The 20,371-nt window shown below is 37.5% G+C and overlaps 1 protein-coding gene across 1 annotated transcript; it reads right to left on the reverse strand.

Moving 5' to 3' along the window:
- Positions 1-446: 446 nt before the first annotated feature.
- Positions 447-20,041, reverse strand: LOC127847147 (uncharacterized). Its single transcript, XM_052378845.1, has 13 exons — positions 19,847-20,041; positions 17,987-18,134; positions 16,980-17,174; positions 15,503-15,615; positions 8,414-8,524; positions 7,752-7,869; positions 7,251-7,366; positions 6,631-6,783; positions 5,434-5,527; positions 4,849-5,042; positions 3,969-4,131; positions 2,912-3,021; positions 447-2,146 (listed from the first exon to the last, which is right to left on the reverse strand). Exons 1-13 carry the CDS (start codon positions 20,009-20,011, stop codon positions 1,535-1,537), a joined length of 2,292 nt encoding a protein of 763 aa, XP_052234805.1. The 5' UTR covers positions 20,012-20,041; the 3' UTR covers positions 447-1,534.
- Positions 20,042-20,371: the final 330 nt, after the last annotated feature.

Below are 20,371 nucleotides of genomic sequence, written 5' to 3' on the forward strand. Positions count from 1 at the left end.
ATTATTTTGACATTAAATATTCAGAGAGTTTGCAAAGCACTGTCACATATTAATTTGACATTAAATATTCAATGATTGTGCAAAACACTGTCACTTATTATTTTGACATTAAATATTCAGTGAGTATGCAAAGCACTGTCACATATTATTTTGACATTAAATATTCAATGATTTTGCAAAGCACTGTCACATATTATTTTGACATTAAATATTCAGTGAGTTTGCAAAGCACTGTCACATATTATTTGACATTAAATATTCAATGATTTTGCAAAGCACTGTCACATATTATTTTGACATTAAATATTCAGTGAGTTTGCAAAGCACTGTCACATATTATTTTGACATTAAATATTCAATGATTTTGCAAAGCACTGTCACATAATGTTTTGACATTAAATATTCAATAATGTTGCAAAGCACTGTCGCATATTATTTTGACATTAAATATTCAATGATTTTGCAAAGCACTGTCACATATTATTTTAACATTAAATATTCAATGATTTTGCAAAGAACTGTTACATATTGTTTTAACATTATATATTCAATTATTTTGCAAAGAGTTGTCACAAGGTGTTTGGATAGTAAACATTCTACAATCTCGCAAGGCTATGTCTCAGTTTGTTCTCGTTCTTGATGGCTGTGATTTATCCAGGCACTGACTCAGTTTGTTTGATAGCAAATATTTTATGATTTCGCAAGGCACTGACTTGGTTTGTTTGATAGCAAATACTTTAGGATTTCGCCAGGCACTGACTCGGTTTGTTTGATAGCAAATATTTTATGATTTCGCCAGGCACTGACTCGGTTTGTTTGATAGCAAATATTTTATGATTTCGCCAGGCGCTGACTCGGTTTATTTGATAGCAAATATTTTATGATTTCGCCAGGCACTGACTCGGTTTGTTTGATAGCAAATATTTTATTATTTCGCCAGGCACTGACTCGGTTTGTTTGACAGCAAATATTTTATTATTTCGCAAGGCATTGCCTCAGTTTGTTTGATAGCAAATATTTTATTATTTCGCAAGGCACTGCCTCAATTTATTTGACAGCAAATATTTTATTATTCGCCAGTCACTGCCTCATTTTATTTGATAACAAATATTTTATTATTTCGCCAGTCACTGCCTCGGTTTATTTGATAGCAAATATGTTATTATTTCGCCAGGCACTGTCTCAATTTGTTTGATAGCAAATATTTTATTATTTCGCCAGGCACTGCCTCAGTTTGTTTGATAGCGAATATGTTATTACTTCGTCAAGCGCTGCCTCAGTTTGTTTGATAGCAAATCTTTATGATTTCGCTAGGCACTGCCTCATTTTATTTGATAGCAAATATTTTATAATTTCGCAGACACTGCCTCAGTTTGTCTGATAGCAAATAGTTTATGATTCTGCCAAGCACTGACTCAGTTGATTTGACAGCAAATATTTTATGATTTTGCCAGGCACTGCCTTAATTTGTTTGATAGCAAATATTTTAAAAAAATCGCCAGGCATTGTCTTAGTTTATTTGATAGCACATAATTTATGATTTCGCCAGGCACTGCCTCAGTTTGTTCTCGTATTTGATGGCGAACGTCCTGACCTCTTCGTACTCATCACGGTTTCCGGCCTGAATGAACCAGTTGCAGCGCGGCATCTGGAAACACGTCCGGCCCACCTCCTCGCTCAGGAAGCGGTACTGGAACTTCTCGTCAACGTTGAAATCGTCCAACTTCACCACAAAGAAGCGCGTGTGCACGAACGTGCGCGGCGGCTGCGACTTGGGATCTGGTGCCTTCAGGTCGGCTTTCTTAAGAATTGTGTAGATAAGAAGTTTCGTGACGCCCAGATGGCCGCACCGCAACGCGAAGTCAAGCGGCGTCCACCCGTGGCGATTGCGGGCTATCAGAAGGGAGTCCATTTCCTTTGAGAACTTTGTCATCAGCGTTTTCATGATTTTCGTTTGGCCATTTGCTGCGCAGATGTGGAGCACGTTGTTTTCTTGGTCGTCCAGCGCAAGGACGTCCACTCGTTTCGTGAGAAGCAGGTCCATGATTGTCTCGCGGCCCCAGCCGGCCGCCACGAGGAACGGCGTGAAACCAAGCGTGTCTTTGGCGTTAACGTCGGCGTTCCTCTTTAGAAGCAGCTTCACAACCTTAAGAAAGCATTGTCATTGAATTAATGGTGAGACCCGCGCTGGGAAATCAGAGGATCAGTACATGAGCGTTTAGTCGTTCCAGAGTATTATTTATTAGGTCAGGCACGACACTTTCCGTCTATAATGGATTTTCGTTTGGAGGATACTTCTTATAAACGAAAATTCCATAAAAGCGAACAGTGTCGTCTCATAGTAGACTGTGTAGACCGCACAGGCTTATCGCGGACGACAATTTCCTCCTTTCAGGATTTTACTTTAGGTTGGACATTATTTTAACATAAAATTCCATAAAAGCGGAAGGGTTCGTCATTGATTAGCTTGCGCGGACTGCACTGTATTGTAATCCCGTTCTACATTGTGTTTAATGTCCCAAAACTGTGTCGAAGTGGTTTCAAACACCTTCATAATGCAGGTGCAGTTTCTTTAAGTTGGACTATTTCAAAATTAAAATCTAGGCTGTTTAAAACACACTTGGAGGCAGATGTGGTTTTTCAAAGTGCTACTATTTCTTTTAGTGGATATATTATTCCTAAATGCTGCACCTCAATATTGTTTCAGCAAAACGTGTAGTACAAGGGGAAATATTTTTTTTAACAAAATTGCCTGTGTTTGTACATCCCGGGCCTCTGCGTTGTTCCAACAACACACATGGTGCAGATGTGCGTAATAATAAAGTTCATATACCCGTTACTCGATGGTATACAGTCAAACGTGTAATGAATGTGCGGTTTCTAAGAAAGCGCAAATTCCTCAATTCCGTACCTCGATGTTGTTCCAGTCACACGCGTGGTGAAGCGGCGTCTGTTGTGTGGCGTCCCTGTCATCGACGCTGGATCCGCTCGTCAGAAGCAGCAGCACGTTTCTCAGCTTGCCTGGAGAAACAAAAATGTGCCTCGTTCTGGGAAAACTGGGCTTAATGCATGAGCTTAAAGTGTCGTCCCAAATTAGCCTGTTAAGTTCGCACAGGCTAATCAGGGACGAAAATTTCAACCTAAACTGGATTTTCGCTATGAAGATACGAAAATTAAAATAAAAGCGGATAGTATCATCCCTGATTAGCCTGTGCGGTCTGCAGAGCGAGGCCCAAATGCAACACGTGTTATGTGCCAGTCACACTTTACTTACGACATGAGAATGAGCAGCGTAGAAACGTTCAATCGGTTAGTTAATCGTTTGACAAACGTTGGATACTGACTATACCCTATGGGACTTTTAGCAGGCTAAATAAATTGAAGTCTTCATCGACGTATACCCGCGTATAGACCTTCGCGACCGCGCTCACGACGTATTCAGCGTTTTTATACATACCGGTAACTACTCGATGGTATTCGTATCCTTAAATACCCAGGTGTCAAGCAAAATTGTGGGCTTATATGTATTTATTACGGTACATTATGCATTTATGTAAACAAAAAACAATGCACCATGTATACTTACTGTCAGATCGTCGAGACTAAACGTAACCAGTTCCCCAAATACTGTCATCAATTTAATGAAAAGCAAAATTTGAATTCAGTGATGGTGTACAAAATCAATGATTCAACACTTCTCTTTGATCTTGTTTCAGAATAATATTTTTCACATCTAAGATAAGGGAACTTCTTTTCACGTTTCTCATTCTGATGTAGCCTACCTTATAATATTTTACGTGTTCATGATGATTGCAATCGTATTTAGCGTCCTATATGTCCACGCGCATACTTTTTTTGCCATTTTACGCAATCAAATGCGGGAAATAATTATTCACACACGCGTGATAAATATGACCTATGACCAATATTATTCAATAAACCTCTATGAATGAACCCCTTCTGTGTACCTGACTTGACGGCCTCACAGAGGGCGGTACTTCCGGCTCTGATGGAGTTCGGGGAGGCGGAGTCCTGCAACAGAAGCGTGACAATCTCGTGGCTCTCCGGCCGGGTACCACGTGACGCCTTCACCACCGCCACGTCCTTTTGCTCGTCGCTCCAGTACCGCCGCTGTTATGAGAAGAAGAATCTGCTTATTATTAGTGTGATAACGCTTTATATCCGCCTTGGAAAGGGGGACCACTGTTTATTTGAGTACCGTTCTTGGAAAACTCTGCTCAGTGCAGTGTCGTCCAGAGAAGCCTGTGATGTCTGAATCGGCTAATTGGGTACGCCACTTACGGTTGAAACTGGAATTGGGGTTAGAAGAGCCTTCTTAAAACGAACAATTTCATAACAGCGGAAAGTGTCGTCCCTTATTAGCCTGTGCGGACTTCACAGGCTAATCAGGGATGACACCTAATGCACATGCATTTAGCCCCGTTTTCAATAGCGATGCTTAAATGTGTTTGTCATAGGTGTGATGATGCGTTTTATCCTCGCTGGAAATTAAGACAATGCATTATTTGATCATTCGTTATTACGTTAATTACCAGTTTTGAGTCCGGCATTGAATACTAAATGTATTTAATCGGGGAAAAAAAATCAAATACCCATTTTATCTCACTGAAAAAGAGAGCCGCTTGCGCTCTTACAAAACTATTTAAAAAATCAAACTTAAATAAATCATGTTAAGCATTTTTATTATATTTTTTTAAACATCTTCTGTATTGGGGGAGGGAGCTCGTGGTTGATTTCCTACCAAACCTCAGCATCAGATCTCTTAAATGTTAAATGTCCGATAAACAACTATTATTTGTTTTTTGACATTTCTCATGTATCACTTACACCCAGCACGTCCCTGATGATGTCAACGGATACGAGATACTGTTCCTCCTCTAGTAGGCTGTCCGGAAGTTCCAGCCCGGCCCCGACGAGAAGCTTGTAGATCTCGTAGCTGCCGCGCCTCACCGCCATGCACAGAGCCGCCTCCAGCTCGGAGCGGCACCACTTCTCCTTGGTGGGCTTCTTCAGGTGAATTCCTGTTGGGTTTATAAGCGAGTCGTCAAAACAGAACCGATGAATTGAACCGCGTTTAAGAGAAACTGGGCTTAATGCAAATGCGTTAAATGTCGTCCAGATAAGCCTGTGCAGTCAGAGCTAAACAGGATTTTCGTTAAGAACAGACTTCCTTTTAATGAAGAATTCCAAACATGCGGAAAGATGCGTCCCTGATGCGCCTGTCCGGACATGCATTAAGCCCAATTTTTACAGAAAGTGATTTGAACACACACATTTCTCTCTGTTATTACATAACTGCTGCACGCAGCCTAACAATTTAATTAAAAGCGTTCGCTTTGAATGAAATTACGTAGTACCTCTTTCTTACGATCACTGTTGTGTGTTTTATTTCATAGAACAAGTTACAGGTACCTGTTTTCATGATGGCCGACACTAGTTCCATGTTCGGCACTTCCTGGTCAATGGCCCCGTACAGCAGCCCGACCTTGCGTTTGCTGTCACCGTCCTTGTTTGGAAAAACATATCGTGATAAACAAGGGTCACAATTTCCGTGTTTGTAATAACATAACGGGATAATCAAGGGCGACAATTTCCTTGTTTGGAATTACATAACGTGATAATCAAGGGTTACAATCACCGCCTGATTTGGATTTACGCAAAGACGAGACTTTGTTTAAATAAAGAATGTCATACAAGTAGAAAGTGTCGGCCAAGATAAGCCAGTGCAGACTGCACATGCTAATCTTGGATGACACTTTGCGTGCATACATGAAGCCCTGTTTCCCCACAGAGAGGCTCAATTTAATAGTAGCGGGAACATGCTGACAAATCGTTTAAATTGTTTTTATAGATAATTCAGTTTATCAATAAGTGAAACAAGAGAGTCAAGCTGGTCGTAATTTGCTCACCTGATTAATCATACAAGTTTTACTTAAAAGCACGTACAACATGATTGGTAGTGAATGTCGATGTATATGATAATGATGGACCACTTTAACCTAAAACAAGCCGAGCATAAAAATGTCCAGGAGTTTTCTTGCTGTCAAATTGATCCCTCATGACATTGTTTGAACTGGTGAGTCTCCTACCGATTTCACATGTTTACTCCCAGGTACGTCCATCTTTCCGTCCAATGACATATGGATCCTTTATTTCACTCGAAAAGAACTTAAGCTAGGTTAATGACACTTTGTATGTGGAAAGCGGCCCATATGGGAAATTTACAAATTTTTCACTTGTTTGTTTTCCATACAAAAATTGTCTTTGTTTCGGTTACAAAAATGATTGAAAACTTTAAGCTGGCCTTGTGTTACCACAAAAAGTACCTGTGGAAGTTTGATGAAACTCGGTGTATGTATATTAACGGGCCTAATCTTTGACCCCACATGACCTACACAATCTGTACAATCTAAACCGGACGAGATATCATTGGATACATGTTCTGACGACGTTATGTTAAGACTTTGCAATACAAATGTCGTCTTGAGCGCTCATAAAACAACGTCGACGACGGACAACACACGACGATTGTAAAAGGGATAGTACAATATTAAAAGAACCAACTGTTGGGCAAATAGAGGCGTACAGCTTGCCTTCTGTTTTACTAACAGTGAAATTCTTGTCCTCGCTGAGAACGATGCGGACGCAGTCTGGTTTCTGCTGAATGTACTCGAAGAAGAACTCGATGAAGCGGACATCCTTCATGGCCCTGTGCTGGGAGATGCGCTTCACCTCGTTATTGAGGATGTAGTGTTCAAATACCTGCAGTAGAATGAACGCAGATGTAATCACATGTGTAACAAAGAATGGTGGAATCATCATCGGCATCATCATCATCATCGTGTCGTCGTCGTCCTCCTCCTCCTCCTCCTCCTCCTCATCATCATCATCACCATCATCGTCATCATTATCATCATCATCAACAACAACAACAACAACAACAACAACAATATAATCCTCATCATCATGATCGACATAATCGTTGTCCATCAACAACAACATAATCATGATTATTATCATCTTGAGAAGCATCAACAGCAACAAAACAATTATGAAGACAACGCTTGGAACATAAAACTGCATTCAACGCACAACTACGTGCATAAACTATTGAAATAATAATAAACTATTGAAATTACCAGATCACACTTTTTTTAATTTGAAAACTTTAAGCATTAGCAACGAATCAAACGAGCGACGGATTATCTTAGTTGTGCAATTATGTTGACCTGTGCAAGGACGAGGAAGTTTTCCCTCTTCACTCGCATCATGAAGATTTCGTCAGGGCGTTCTTCGAAGTTCTCGTCGGTCCCAACGAAATCCATCAGGAATGGCAGAGCGCAGCCTTTGAGTGTAATCATGTACAAATACATACATAAAATATGGTTAATATATATAGAATTCATAATTGTTGAAACTTTGAAATATGTCAATTTGACTATTATATTGAAATGAGTCAAAAATATGCAAACTGTAAGGGATACTTGTTTTAACTAATTATTTACTGTAACTTTCTTCAAGGCTTCATACAGCATATTTATTTTATCACGAAGCTACATTTATATATGTCTTATGAATCGTTGCATGACATATTTTTGTTATCGGTTCAACAGGAAGTTGTTATATCAGTCCATGTTTGGATGTAGGTCATATTACTCGGAATGAACTATGATGAACTATGGGTTCATCATTTCAGAATTGTGATGGAATACATGAAAAACTACTAGTACCTTCCAGCACTTCCTGTGGATGTCGCTCCCCGAACGAAGCCATGATGGATTCCATGATGCTTTCGTGCGCGAACGTATAGCACTTCCGGTCTGAGTAGTAGTCCACGAAACACTTCACCTGGACAGACGGGATTGGTTTGCAATTTGAGCTCAGTACCTTACCAGATTTCGGTTGTAATGTTTGTTTCATTTGAAAGTCCAACTAATGTTTTCATTTTCTACACGTATATGTAGTTATACACTCGGTGTTTAAAATATGACAATTATATTCTTATTTATTTTAATTTTATCAAATGTATTACAGTTGCATTCACCAATCTACTTTAAAATTATTTGTTTATACAAAAATCTAAACATATTGCGTTACATTCGCCGAAGCGACGAGTTGACATCAATCCAAGGTCAATAGTTTGGGAGGTTAAACTTCTTAACAGTCTCGTAAAATACTTACTGTGTTCCGGGAAAGCTCGGCGCTTTCCGGGAAAGCTCGGCACTTTCCGCTTTCAGGGATTTTTTTCGTTTAAAGGAGCTCTATTTAAAACGAAAATGCATTGCAGGCGGAAACAGTTTTACGTGATTAGCCTGTGTGGACTAAATAGGCTAATCTGGGACAACACTCAACGCACATGGATAAGGCCTAATAATCCCAAAACGCGACTCACCGTGTTCTTGAGGGCATCCAGTATAAACTTGTTCAGATGATCCGTATTCGGGACCTTGCACAAGAAAGCGAGATCGGCTACTTTGTTCTGAAATTTTTCATCTGAGGATCCCTGAAACATACATGAAATAAAGGTGCATTTTAGCCTGGTTCTGGGGGAAAATAGCTTTATGCATGTGCGTAAAGTGTCATCCAAGATATGCTTGTGCCACCCGATACGACTCGAGTTAGTCTGTTCAACAGGCCTTAGGTTAACGGAGTTAGGCTGTATGGACAGGCAATGGTATTACCATCATACCATTTGGTATGGGGTTAGCCTCTAGATAACCTGGCTCAAAGATCTATAAATAAATGGTCTATTTATAGATAACGAAGGAAAAGGGATTAGGCAACGGTATCACGATCGTCTCGATTATGTATTAAAAATAATGAAAGAAAAACGCCTTCTTAGGTCTTAAACCAATAAAGAATGGAAATATTGGTTATATATTTATATTTTATTCAATGAATTTAGAACATGTTAATTTTAAGATTAAATATATTGCACACTGATAGTGAATAGATTAATAATTTTGAAAACACTACGGATTGGTTTGTAGTTTTATTATATTAAAGTATGAAATACCAAAAATAATAGTCAATAATTGTAACAGATCAGGGTTTCATTCAGTCATTTATTTATGTATTAACGTATTTATTTATGTATAAATGTATTTTTTATGTATGTATGTATTTATTTATTTATTCATTCATTCATGCGTTCATTATTTCTTTCTTTATTTATTTATTTTAGTCGGACGGTCGGTCGGACGGTCGGTCGGTCGGTCGGTCGGTCGGTCGGTCGGTCGGTCGGTCGGTCGGTCGGTCGGCCGGCCGGCCAGCCGGCCGGCCAGTCAGCCAGTCAGTCACTCACTCAGTCAGTCAGTCAGTCAGTCAGTCAGTCAGTCAGTCAGTCAGTCAGTCAGTCAGTCAGTCAGTCAGTCAGCGAGCGAGCGAGCGAGCGGGCCGGCCCGTCGGTCGGTCGTTCGTGCGCTCGTTTGTTATTTTGTTCGTTCGTTCATGCGTCCGTCAATTGGTTTGTTCGTTCGTTCGTTTATGCGGTCGAGCTTTTCTGCGTTCGTCATCATCATCATCATCATCATCATCATCATTATCATCATTTAAATTATTTTTTTCATTTCTTTTATATATTTTGTATTTTTTGTACTGTATTATATTAAATGCATATTATGTTAATGCTGCCACGTTAAAACAAAATAAATGTTGAATGAAGTTACAAAAATCAATTGGTGATATCGTCACATAGCAGGAGGAAGGGTGCCTTGGCTACTTTATGACATATCATGCCGACAGGGTGATTGATGTCGGTGTGTCATACTACATTGTCCTGTTTATTGGACCCTTTATGCGATAAAGCCGCTTTTAATAATGGTGATAACTGTAATTTCTATTGCTTAACAATACGAGACTGCGAAAACAAATGCCACGGGTTATTTATTTGACTATTCATTGTTTCAATTTATATTAAAGGTATATTGATTATCTTAAGTGTGACTGTCTTTAGTTTAAAGATTTAATACGAAATTACATTTAAAAAAATAGTTGTTAATTTACCAAAGCAATTGACTCTTTCGCATGTGTTTATTTTTTTATGAAATAACGATAATGGTAGCAAGAAATATCCTTTTTTTTAAAGATGCTCGGTGCATATCCCGATCGTGAAAATTAAGGTTGAAATAAAACGTTTATATTTAAATTACAGATTTTTTTTAAAGTTTTAAGTCGCATATCAAACACATCAAATGGGCCATTAATTTTTTTTATTTTTTTTAAATCAGAGTTTATTTACAGGTCCTACCGGCCTCTTCACGAGGTCTTTGAGGTCCGACCTGGGGCCATTAAATACAAAAGCAGTCTGCTTTTATTTTACTAAGATGCATCTACCGCTAGCAATAAGTGACCCCTAGCATAAACGCACCTTGGTGTGAAAGCGCGATAAAATCAATAATTTGCCGATAGATCGCCGATAAGGTGTCAAAAACAACACTGGCTCACTTGACTAGTAGACAGACAGACAGACAGACAGACATAGTTTATTCAGACTTATACAATAGTACATCGTCTTAATACTAAAAATACACATCATATTCTGTCACGTGAATGCGAATAATAACATAACATTATATAACATAAAATCAATACAAATAAACATAATATATGGTAAGAACACATAAGTTCTAACTAGGGGTGGTAAAAACTATTCAACAGTATTATTTAGGATTGTATTTCTTACAACTAGAGCTTCTTTTATATATTTGCATACATTGGAAATTACTAATCTATCACAAGAAACTAATAATTTGTGAAATTTATACACAGATGGATTAATATAATATGTATTACTTATATATTTTTTTCTTAAATCGATGTAACATCGGCATATACATATAAAATGATATTCGTCTTCTAAATCAGTGTCATTACAACATAAACAATAACGTTCATTGCGTGGAATATTGTGTTGGGCATATCTGCCAGTTTGAATTCTCAACGGGTGTGCAGAGACTCTTATTCTTACAAAAAATAAACGCAGACGTCTAGGAAGTAAGTCCAAATATTCTTCATACTCAAAAGAGGTTTTAAAAACTTTATACATATCTAATACAGGACTGCTATTCAGTTTACCATACCACTCTTGTCTAAAATTGTCAACAAGTCTACATTTGAATTCTCTAATAAAACTATTTATTTGCACAACATTTGGATTTTCAAATACATAACCAAATCCATAATTATTTAACATGTTTTTTACATGTGAGACCCAATTTGTAAAACCTTTATTACAATCGTTTAAAGCTTGTTTGTAAACAATTTGCATAATAATATTTTCACTGGTTAAAATTTTAAACCAATATTTTATAATTTTTACAAACCTGTTTACATACAATGGATATCTACCTAATTCTCCATAAACAGCAACATTACATGTATTTATTTTAACTTGAAGTAATCGTTTGCAAAATTTTAAATGTATGCGTTCAATGCCATCTGACTTGTTAAAACCCCATACTTCTGCGGAATAATTTAATATGGAACCCACAAAGGAGTCAAACAACTGACATAATATTTTTGGTTTAATATCGAAGTCATGACATTTTATCAACAATGTATTCATGGCTTTAAGGGCTTTACCAATCAAATGTTCTTGGTTTGATTTAAAACTTCCAGTATAATTTAGTACTGTGCCTAAATAATTAAAGTTATCAACAACTTCAATATCATTACCATTGTATGCCCATTTTTCATTTTGTTTTAAACCTCCTCTCTTCCGAAACACCATAATTTTTGTTTTAGCAGTGTTTACATTTAAACCCCAAGAATTGCAGTATAAATACAATCTATCTAAATGTGACTGGACTTCAGCAGGTGACTTGCCTAAAATGGCCATGTCATCAGCAAATAATAGTAAAATCATCGTAATATCATCTATACTCAAACCAGAATTAATGTTGTCTTGTAGGTACAATTCAAGATCTTCAACAAATAAAGAAAACAAAATCGGCGACATAACTTCACCAGTAGATATGGTTTGTTATTTGGGGGCAATAAAGGGATTAGCGAATTTTATTGTTAACTTATAGAAAATAGGTCGTTTTTTACGAATGTCGGGACAAATTGTGCCACATCGGGACAAACCCCTCAAAAGCAGGACTGTCCCGTCAAGATCGGGACGTCTGGCATGTATGCTCATATGGCATATTATGTATGTAGCATACGTCTATTCTCAACAATTGAACTATATGGTATTTCATTTAGACGTAGTTGTCTTTCCACACATTCTAATCACACATTTCTGACTACTTGCGTTTCTTAATTGGACAATCTAACCACAATACTTCACGACAGAAAATTTAAGTCAGTCTAATATATAACGGAGACGGCCGATGTCTGATCTATATGAGATAACTTGACGCTCAAATGGATAAGAAAGGGATCACCACAGCAGGTTGCTAATTCACAATGTAGACTTCCGCTGTTTTATTGGTGTAACATGTTTGTTTAGAAAGCATAGGCAAAATAATATGGAATCCAATTTTGAAATAAAAAAAATCGTCTGAAAATAGCGCCGTTGACTCTTAATTGAAGAGAATAGATTACATCAAAGTCGAAGAAGTGATTTTCTAGACTCCTGGAGATAACTGAGGACGACAAATACAATAAAGTAAATAATAAAACAGCTAATAAGCATCCCATGGAGGCAGATAATATCTTACTTAAAAGTCAACAGATAAGTTCAGGCTAAAAATCGTATTTTATAAAGGAATATAATTGCATCTCTGTCCAATAAGATGTCTTGCAAGTGAATGTTTATTTCAAATGTTGTATGTGCTGTGATAGAAACCAACTTTGCGCATAAATTATTAAGTTATTTAATAACGTGCCTTGAATTTTTTCTGGTCTGTAAGCGTTTAAACTTGTATTATACTGTGAAAAGCACCCATGGTACTTCACCGATGTTATTTTCCCGAAGTCTTTTACATACGGACAGGACTCATTATTGTGCATTATTGTATATTACCTTGTTTCATTACACTCATATTATTATTATTATTATTATTATTATTATTATTATTATTATTATTATTATTATTATTATTATTATCATTATAACCATTATTGTCATTATTATTTCTTTTTATTACTATTATAATTATTATTACCATTATTAATACTGCTATGATAATTATTGTTACTATCATTATAGTCAAAGTAGTTTTTGCATCTATTTTTAAGTAGTTTTTGAAAAATTTCCAAAACGACGACTAATATTTACTTCTAAAACAGTCACCTTTATCGACGTAACTTTGTACTCTAGGGAAAGACCCCCGATAATGTTGTAGAACTTTAGGTCCAACCCTTTTTCCATATAATACTTTGTGAATAGTTATTTATTTGTAATTGTCAATTTGGAAATAAAATATGTTTAAACCACATACGGACAAGTTTTGAATGTACACACATTCACATAGACATACATTATGGCAAATAATCGTATCAATTTAATATTTATCAAGCATCTTACTGAATGACCAGGATGGTTTAATCGCCTTTCTATTAAATATATATTTTTAGTAATTTACACTATTAAAATTTAGAACGTTTTTTATAATTTTATTTTATTTTGTATGTTTGTTACACCAATATAATTTAAAAAGAAAATAAATGCATTCAACTAACTAAAAAAAGTTGAACACAAAATAGAGGGAGGGAGGGAGGGAGGGAGGGAGGGAGGGAGGGAGGGAGGGAGGGAGGGAGGGAGGGAGGGAGGGAGGGAGGGAGGGAGGGAGGGAGGGAGGGAGGGAGGGAGGGAGGGAGGGAGGGAGGGAGGGAGGGAGGGAGGGAGGGAGGGAGGGAGGGAGGGAGGGAGGGAGGGAGGGAGGGAGGGAGGGAGGGAGGGAGGGAGGGAGGGAGGGAGGGAGAACGAACTCATGAACAAACGAACAAACCAATGAACAAACGCACGAACGCACAAAGTAACGAAAAAAAAAACGAAAGGACGAAGGGATGGAAAGATTAATGAATGAATGAACGAATAAATAATTAAATACAAACAAAAAAAGCATAAAACATAAATACATAAATGAATGAATGAATGAACGAACGTATGAACGATTGAACGAACGAATGAACGAAAAAAAGATTTAACCAAAGAACAAACCAAAAAAAGAACGAAATAACAAAAGAACAAACAAACGGAGAAACAAACGAACGAACCGAGGAACGAACCAAAGAACGAACGAACCCACCAACTAACAAACACTAAACATATGCCCGAACGAACAAACAAACGGATGGACGGACAGACGGACTGATGGAACGATAAATGAATGAATTAATTAAGGCTAACCCTATACCAAATGGAATGATGGTAATACCATAGCCTGTCCATACAGCCTAACTCCGTTAACCTAAGGCCTGTTGAACAGACTAACTCGAGTCGTATCGGGTGCCTGTGCAGTCCGCACAGGCTAATCAGGGGCAACACTTGCCGATTTTAGGAATATTTCGTTTAAAGGAAGTCTCGTCTAAACGAAAGTCAAGATAATGCGGAAAGTTTCGTCCCTGATTAGCCTGTACGGACGTCATATGTTAATCTTGGACGACACGCACACTTAACGACACTTAACGCACACTTTACGACACTTAACGCACACATTGTTGAAGAAGACAATGTCGTCTTTCTTCGATGATATTTCGGTACAATATTTTGAGCCGCTTTGGGTTTAATGCTTTTGGCTAAAGTGTCGTCACAGAGATAAGCCTATACATGTTGCACACTTTAAACGAAACATATCGTATAACCGTAACATCTCGGACCACCGGCTAATCTCGGACGACACTTTACGCATATTAATTAAGCCCAGTTTTCCCAGGACGAGGATCAATTGATTTGAACCAAACTGTGTTTCTATAGGTTTGTTGACGAATATTATGATGTCTAAGGCCTATGATGGAAAAGTTATGAAACACATTTATTTATACTAGAATGTGCCACCTCGAGTGTGTACACTCGAGGCTAGTTTTTCGTAGGCATTTTGACGGAATAGTGATGTAATAAATTGATTTACACTACAATGTGTTTACTCGAGTTTGATAACACAAACAATAACTTCTTTTTGAAATGTTATGGAATAGGGATGAAATAAATCGATGTTGACTAGAGGGTGTTACCTCGAGTTTGTTGACAAAACAATACCGTCTTTCTTCGACGTGTTATGGAATAGGGATGAAACAAATCGATGTAGACTAGAGGGTGTTACCTCGAGTTTGTTGACAAAACAAAACCGTCTTTCTTCGACGTGTTATGGAAGAGTGATGAAATAAATCGATGTAGACTAGAAGGTGTTACCTCGTGTTTGTTAACACAAACAACAACGTCTTTCTTCGACGTGTTATGGAATAGAGATGAAATAAATCGATGTAGACTAGAAGGTGTTACCTCGTGTTTGTTAACACAAACAATAACGTCTTTCTTCGACGTGATATGGGATAGGGATGAAATAAATCGATGTAGACTAGAAGGTGTTACCTCGAGTTTGTTGACGAACAGTATGCCGTCCTTCTGAAGCATGAGAAGCACGAGGGCGAGGTAGCCGTACTTGTCGCCGTCGTACATCCGGTCTAGCGTCTCGAACAGCAGCTCTAAACACACGGCACATATACACATGGACAGCGCTCTGGGAAAACGGGGCTTAATGCTTGTGCGCAGTGTCGCCCCAGATAAGCCTGTGCAGTCCGCACAAGCTAATCAAGGACGGCACTTTTCTCATTTATGGCATTTTTGCGTTAAAAAGTCTCTTCTATGCGAAAATCCAATTTAGGCGGTAAATATCGATCCTGATTAGCCTGTTCGGACTGCACAGGCTAATCTGTGACGACACGTTACGCACATGAATTAATCCCGGTTTCCCCAGAACGAGGCTAAAATATTAGTCAAACGTCAAACATTAGATGAAAACAAATGAGAGAAACGTACAAGTACAACACAATAAAATAAATATATATTTAAGCAACTCACACAGGATTAGATATGCAAAACTGCAAGTTTAGACGTATACAAATATCAAACAAATAGTACACTCGTTTAAATTGAAATATTAGAGAAGAAGAAAAATATATTACATGCAAATAACCTTTACACATAAAAGGATTATTCAACACATAAAAATATTAAACGTGTAAGAGAAACAATGTATCAAAGAAGGACAAATATGGCCGGCATAGTCACCTATTACAAATACACATATATATCTTTTACAATTGTTCATCTTTAAGCAAATAGTCGAATGCTTTCTGTGATTACATTTATTTATGTTAACTAGTTTAAAACAAAGCTTTAAAAGTATAAAACGGTCAACACATTATGTGATCAAACTAAAGTCAAATGTATGTTTAAATAATGATGCGAGCACGCTGAGTTTCATGCAAGAGGCGCGAACGTATCACAATGTGTACAAATATGCATTAATAAATACCTGATCAATAGGGTCATTGTTCACGATAAGTCAGGTATGTTTGTTTTAATACAAAATCCATTTCTGTATTTATCTCATATTAAAAGGTTAAATCGGCATGGTTGGATATATAATACAATTAAAAGGAACATGTGCCGATGCATTTAAACGAGCCTAATGGGTTAATTTCTACATCCGCTTACGCCACAAATTACTCAAATACCTTTTTGTAAATTCAACCTCAGGTGACCTAAAACTACTTATCAACCTCGCTTTTGGAAAACAGGGCTTTGTGAATATGCGTAAGGCGTCGTTCCAGATGAGCCTGCGCTGTTCGCACACGCTTATCAGAGTCGACACCTTCAGTCAGCCTAAACTGGATTTTCGCTAAGAAGGGACTTCCTCTACACGAAAAATACCATTAAAGTGGAAAGTAGCCTCACTGATTAGCCTGTGCTCATCTGGGACGAAACTCTACGCATATTTATTTAACCCCATTTTCCCAGATTAAGGCTCGATGAAGTTGTGCTCGCTTAACGTGTTAAAAGTTACCGATTGGCCTCTCGAAGAACTGCGACCCGATGTTCATGAACGACTCCCGACTCACGAACAAGGCACAGCACTCGGGAAACCCGAGTTTAGAGTTGTGGGCCTTGGCACCTTTTTCTATTTCCGTTTTCGAAACCGCCATCTCCTCGTCGAGTAGATGTTTTCCCAGCATGGCTCGCTTCTCGTTGAATGACAATTCTGTAATTTTGAGTTATAACTTTATATTTGCTCAGAATATGTTGGCGCTCTAGCAATGAAACCACAATTTAAAAAAATGAGAAATTAACATTAGTTCTTAAGTTAGACATTCGACAAGCGATATTTGCAAATTACATAAATAAAGAGTTAATTCAGCGATTACCTTTGCAGTACATCGATAATCTTTTAAATACATTAACACACTCTGCAATCCGTACATTCTCTTCGCTTTACATCAAAACCTTTTGCAACAAAAGTAAAAAAATGAAAACATTTATGAATTTAATTTTAAAAAATGTGCTGCATCAATTTCATTTTAAAATCAATGAACGTGAGACTTTTGAAATGTATTGTTTATTAGTTTTGCCAAACAATGATAAAACTTGCAATTTATCCATAAATTGTGCAATAGAGCATGTAACTTTTGCAAAGCATCCATAATTTTTTGCATTCCACATTACTTTTTTGCAAAATTAGTGATGAATTTATGTCAAATCGATTCGTTTTTAAATATATTTGTAACTTTTATAATAAATCCAATACGTCTGTCACTAAATTACAGCCGCGCTCTGGGTCAACGGGGCTTAATGCAGGTGCGTAAAGTGTCGTCCCAGATTAGCCTGTGCAGTCTGCACAGGCTTATCAGGAAAGACAATGTTTGCTTTTATGGAGTTTGTCATTTAAATGAAGTATATTCTAAACAAACATCCAGTCTAGACGGGAAGCGTCATCCCTGCTTAGCCTGTGCTCACTGCACAAGCACGTGCTTTAGCACCGTATTCTCAGAGCGGCTCATTTGCACGAGTTGTCACCTGAGGAGGTGCATTCAACAATCTTCTCTTTGGCGAACAGTTTGTACTTGGCGAGTCTGGAGTAGCACTGGTCTAGGATGTGTTGTCGGATAGTGATGATGATACGGACGCCTGGTCGCTCGGGGGTGTCGAGGCTACAGTCGTAGATCTACAGACACAAGTAGGTGTTTTTTAATCGAGTCCAGCCATTTGTTTCTTTTAAAAAGCCCGATACCAATCATTAAAAGTACAACTGTTTGAATAACGTTAGTAAGTATAACAAAAATGATTCTTACTGAATAGAAACTCGTCACTTATGGTTAGGGTTAAGAGCGCCATGCGTTAGCCAAACCACTTAGATTGGGTACCCACATTTAAGTAATCAAAGTACTGACAGTACTGGTGTGACGATGCTTTTGAAAAGGATGGATATAAAAGCATTAATTTAAGTTTATCTACATCACCACAATTGTGTATGTGGGTACGAAAATTTTTGGTTAGAAAAATATGTGTACGAAAATTTGGGGTACAAAAAAATGGGTACGAACAAAAATTTGATTACGAAAAAACTTTATATTTCGTTGTTTCCTTTCCTAAGTTAATGATAATTGTGTACGGGTGTGATTTCACATGCCCATGTGTATGAACATATATGTTTTTCTCTTTTGATTATTGTTTTTTTCTCTGATTCAATAAGCTTAGGCATGTTTGTTCGTTAAGTACGACAATACTTTTATGATGATTCCCGAAAGTAGGTATGAGCACATAGTCGTAAGAGCACTCGAATACGTGAGTTCGCCCATGAACACATGGTAGGGTTAACTAAATCTCCGCGATATGACCTAATATGTGTTTAAAACAGCAAACAATATCCAACAAACAAATAAATTATCAAACATAGTATGTGCACTGATGTGGCTCTGTAATTTCTGTGTGAAAAGTTTATTAAATATGCAAATGAGAAAGCACGCATAAAAGCGAATTTCATAGATATCGTACGGCTATTATGTTGTTTGTATACCATATTCGCTATAACGTTAACAAATGGCAGGTTCGAAATAATTCGTTTTCTTTACACTCATGATCGCGTTAAACGTTAGTTATACACGTTTTTTTTCATTCGCAATTTATTTACAAAATCACGACAAATGTCAAATACAATACAGAAAATGCATAGTTGTTTCATTTATCTATAAACATATAATGGATTGAATATAACTGATTTAAAATTAATGTTTTCAAACTATCATTAAATCTTTTTGCCAGAATATGCTGTCCTATTTATAGCTGAGTTTGCTTTACCTTTATCAATGATAATCAGCGAGGTATGCTAATTTGAAAAATCGAGCCATCTCAATCGGACTGGCTCGGTCTTTTATATAGGTCGCCATTGTGAAGAATTGTTTCATGGTATGATAACTTAGACGAGCTGCTTCGCAGCATCGTCAAAAACATATTATGTCGAGAAAGGTTATTTATGTTCTTTTATTCAAGATATATTCCAATTCTCTGAAGATATGATGGAGGCTATACATGTTTAATACGTCGTCAACATCGTATTATATTGATTGATGGTTACATAGATCACGCAGATATCAGCTTAGTTTTGAACTAAGCGTCGTTCTAGGAAAACAGGGTTTAATGCATGTGCGTAAAGAGTCATACCAGCGCAGCAAATGCAGTACGCACAGGCTAATCTGTGAAGACACTTTCCGCTTGTGTGGTATTTTTCGTTTAAAGGAAGCACTTCTAAACAAAAATATAGTTTAGGAGGAAATCGATTAGCTAGTCCGTACAGGCTTATATTGACAGACATTTTACGCGCATTCATGTTTACAGTTTTATCAGAAATCTGCTCAATAACAATGCAGAGGAAGCCACCTCATCAAACTTGGACTCCCACTTCTGTAGGAGCGTCTCGTCCAGAGAGCCGCTGCCGAAGATGTCGTCCAACAAGATGGCGCTCACCGTGCGCGCCTCGATGAACTGCCACAGGTCCGGGGAGGACACGAGCAGGCATTCGTCCTCGTCAAACAACGTAACCATCAGTGCGATTGCTGTCGTCGTTTTGCCGTCACCGACGTTGCCTTTAAATAAATGCATCTACTTTTTGGTGTTAAGCAGCGCCGGTATATACTGACATGAACGGAATATTTTTAATGCGAAGAACTTTATAAAACGTGTATCTTAATTTCATGGTTTATTACCACCTGACAATATTTCACGGTTTATTACTACCTGACCATATTTCATGGTTTATTACTACCTGACCATATTTCATGGTTTATTTCCACCTGACCAGCGATAATCGAATAACTGAAAATCAGCTTGAATATGATTAATATGTGTATAAATATTTAATATGAAAACATATATTTCGAGTGGTGAATCAAAAGCATTATCAGC

This window comes from Dreissena polymorpha, chromosome 10, assembly GCF_020536995.1.
Source record: "Dreissena polymorpha isolate Duluth1 chromosome 10, UMN_Dpol_1.0, whole genome shotgun sequence".
In the NCBI taxonomy this organism is placed as follows: Eukaryota; Metazoa; Mollusca; class Bivalvia; order Myida; family Dreissenidae; genus Dreissena; species Dreissena polymorpha.

Excerpts from the sequence above, each read along its gene's own strand:
- LOC127847147 (XM_052378845.1), bottom strand. The coding sequence starts at position 20,011 with ATGGTTACGTTGTTTGACGAGGACGAATGCCTGCTCGTGTCCTCCCCG. Across the intron at positions 18,135-19,846 it reads GGGAGTCCAAGTTTGATGAG|ATCTACGACTGTAGCCTCGA; the intron begins GTGGCTTCCTCT and ends TTGTGTCTGTAG. Across the intron at positions 2,147-2,911 it reads GTGACTGGAACAACATCGAG|GTTGTGAAGCTGCTTCTAAA; the intron begins GTACGGAATTGA and ends TGCTTTCTTAAG.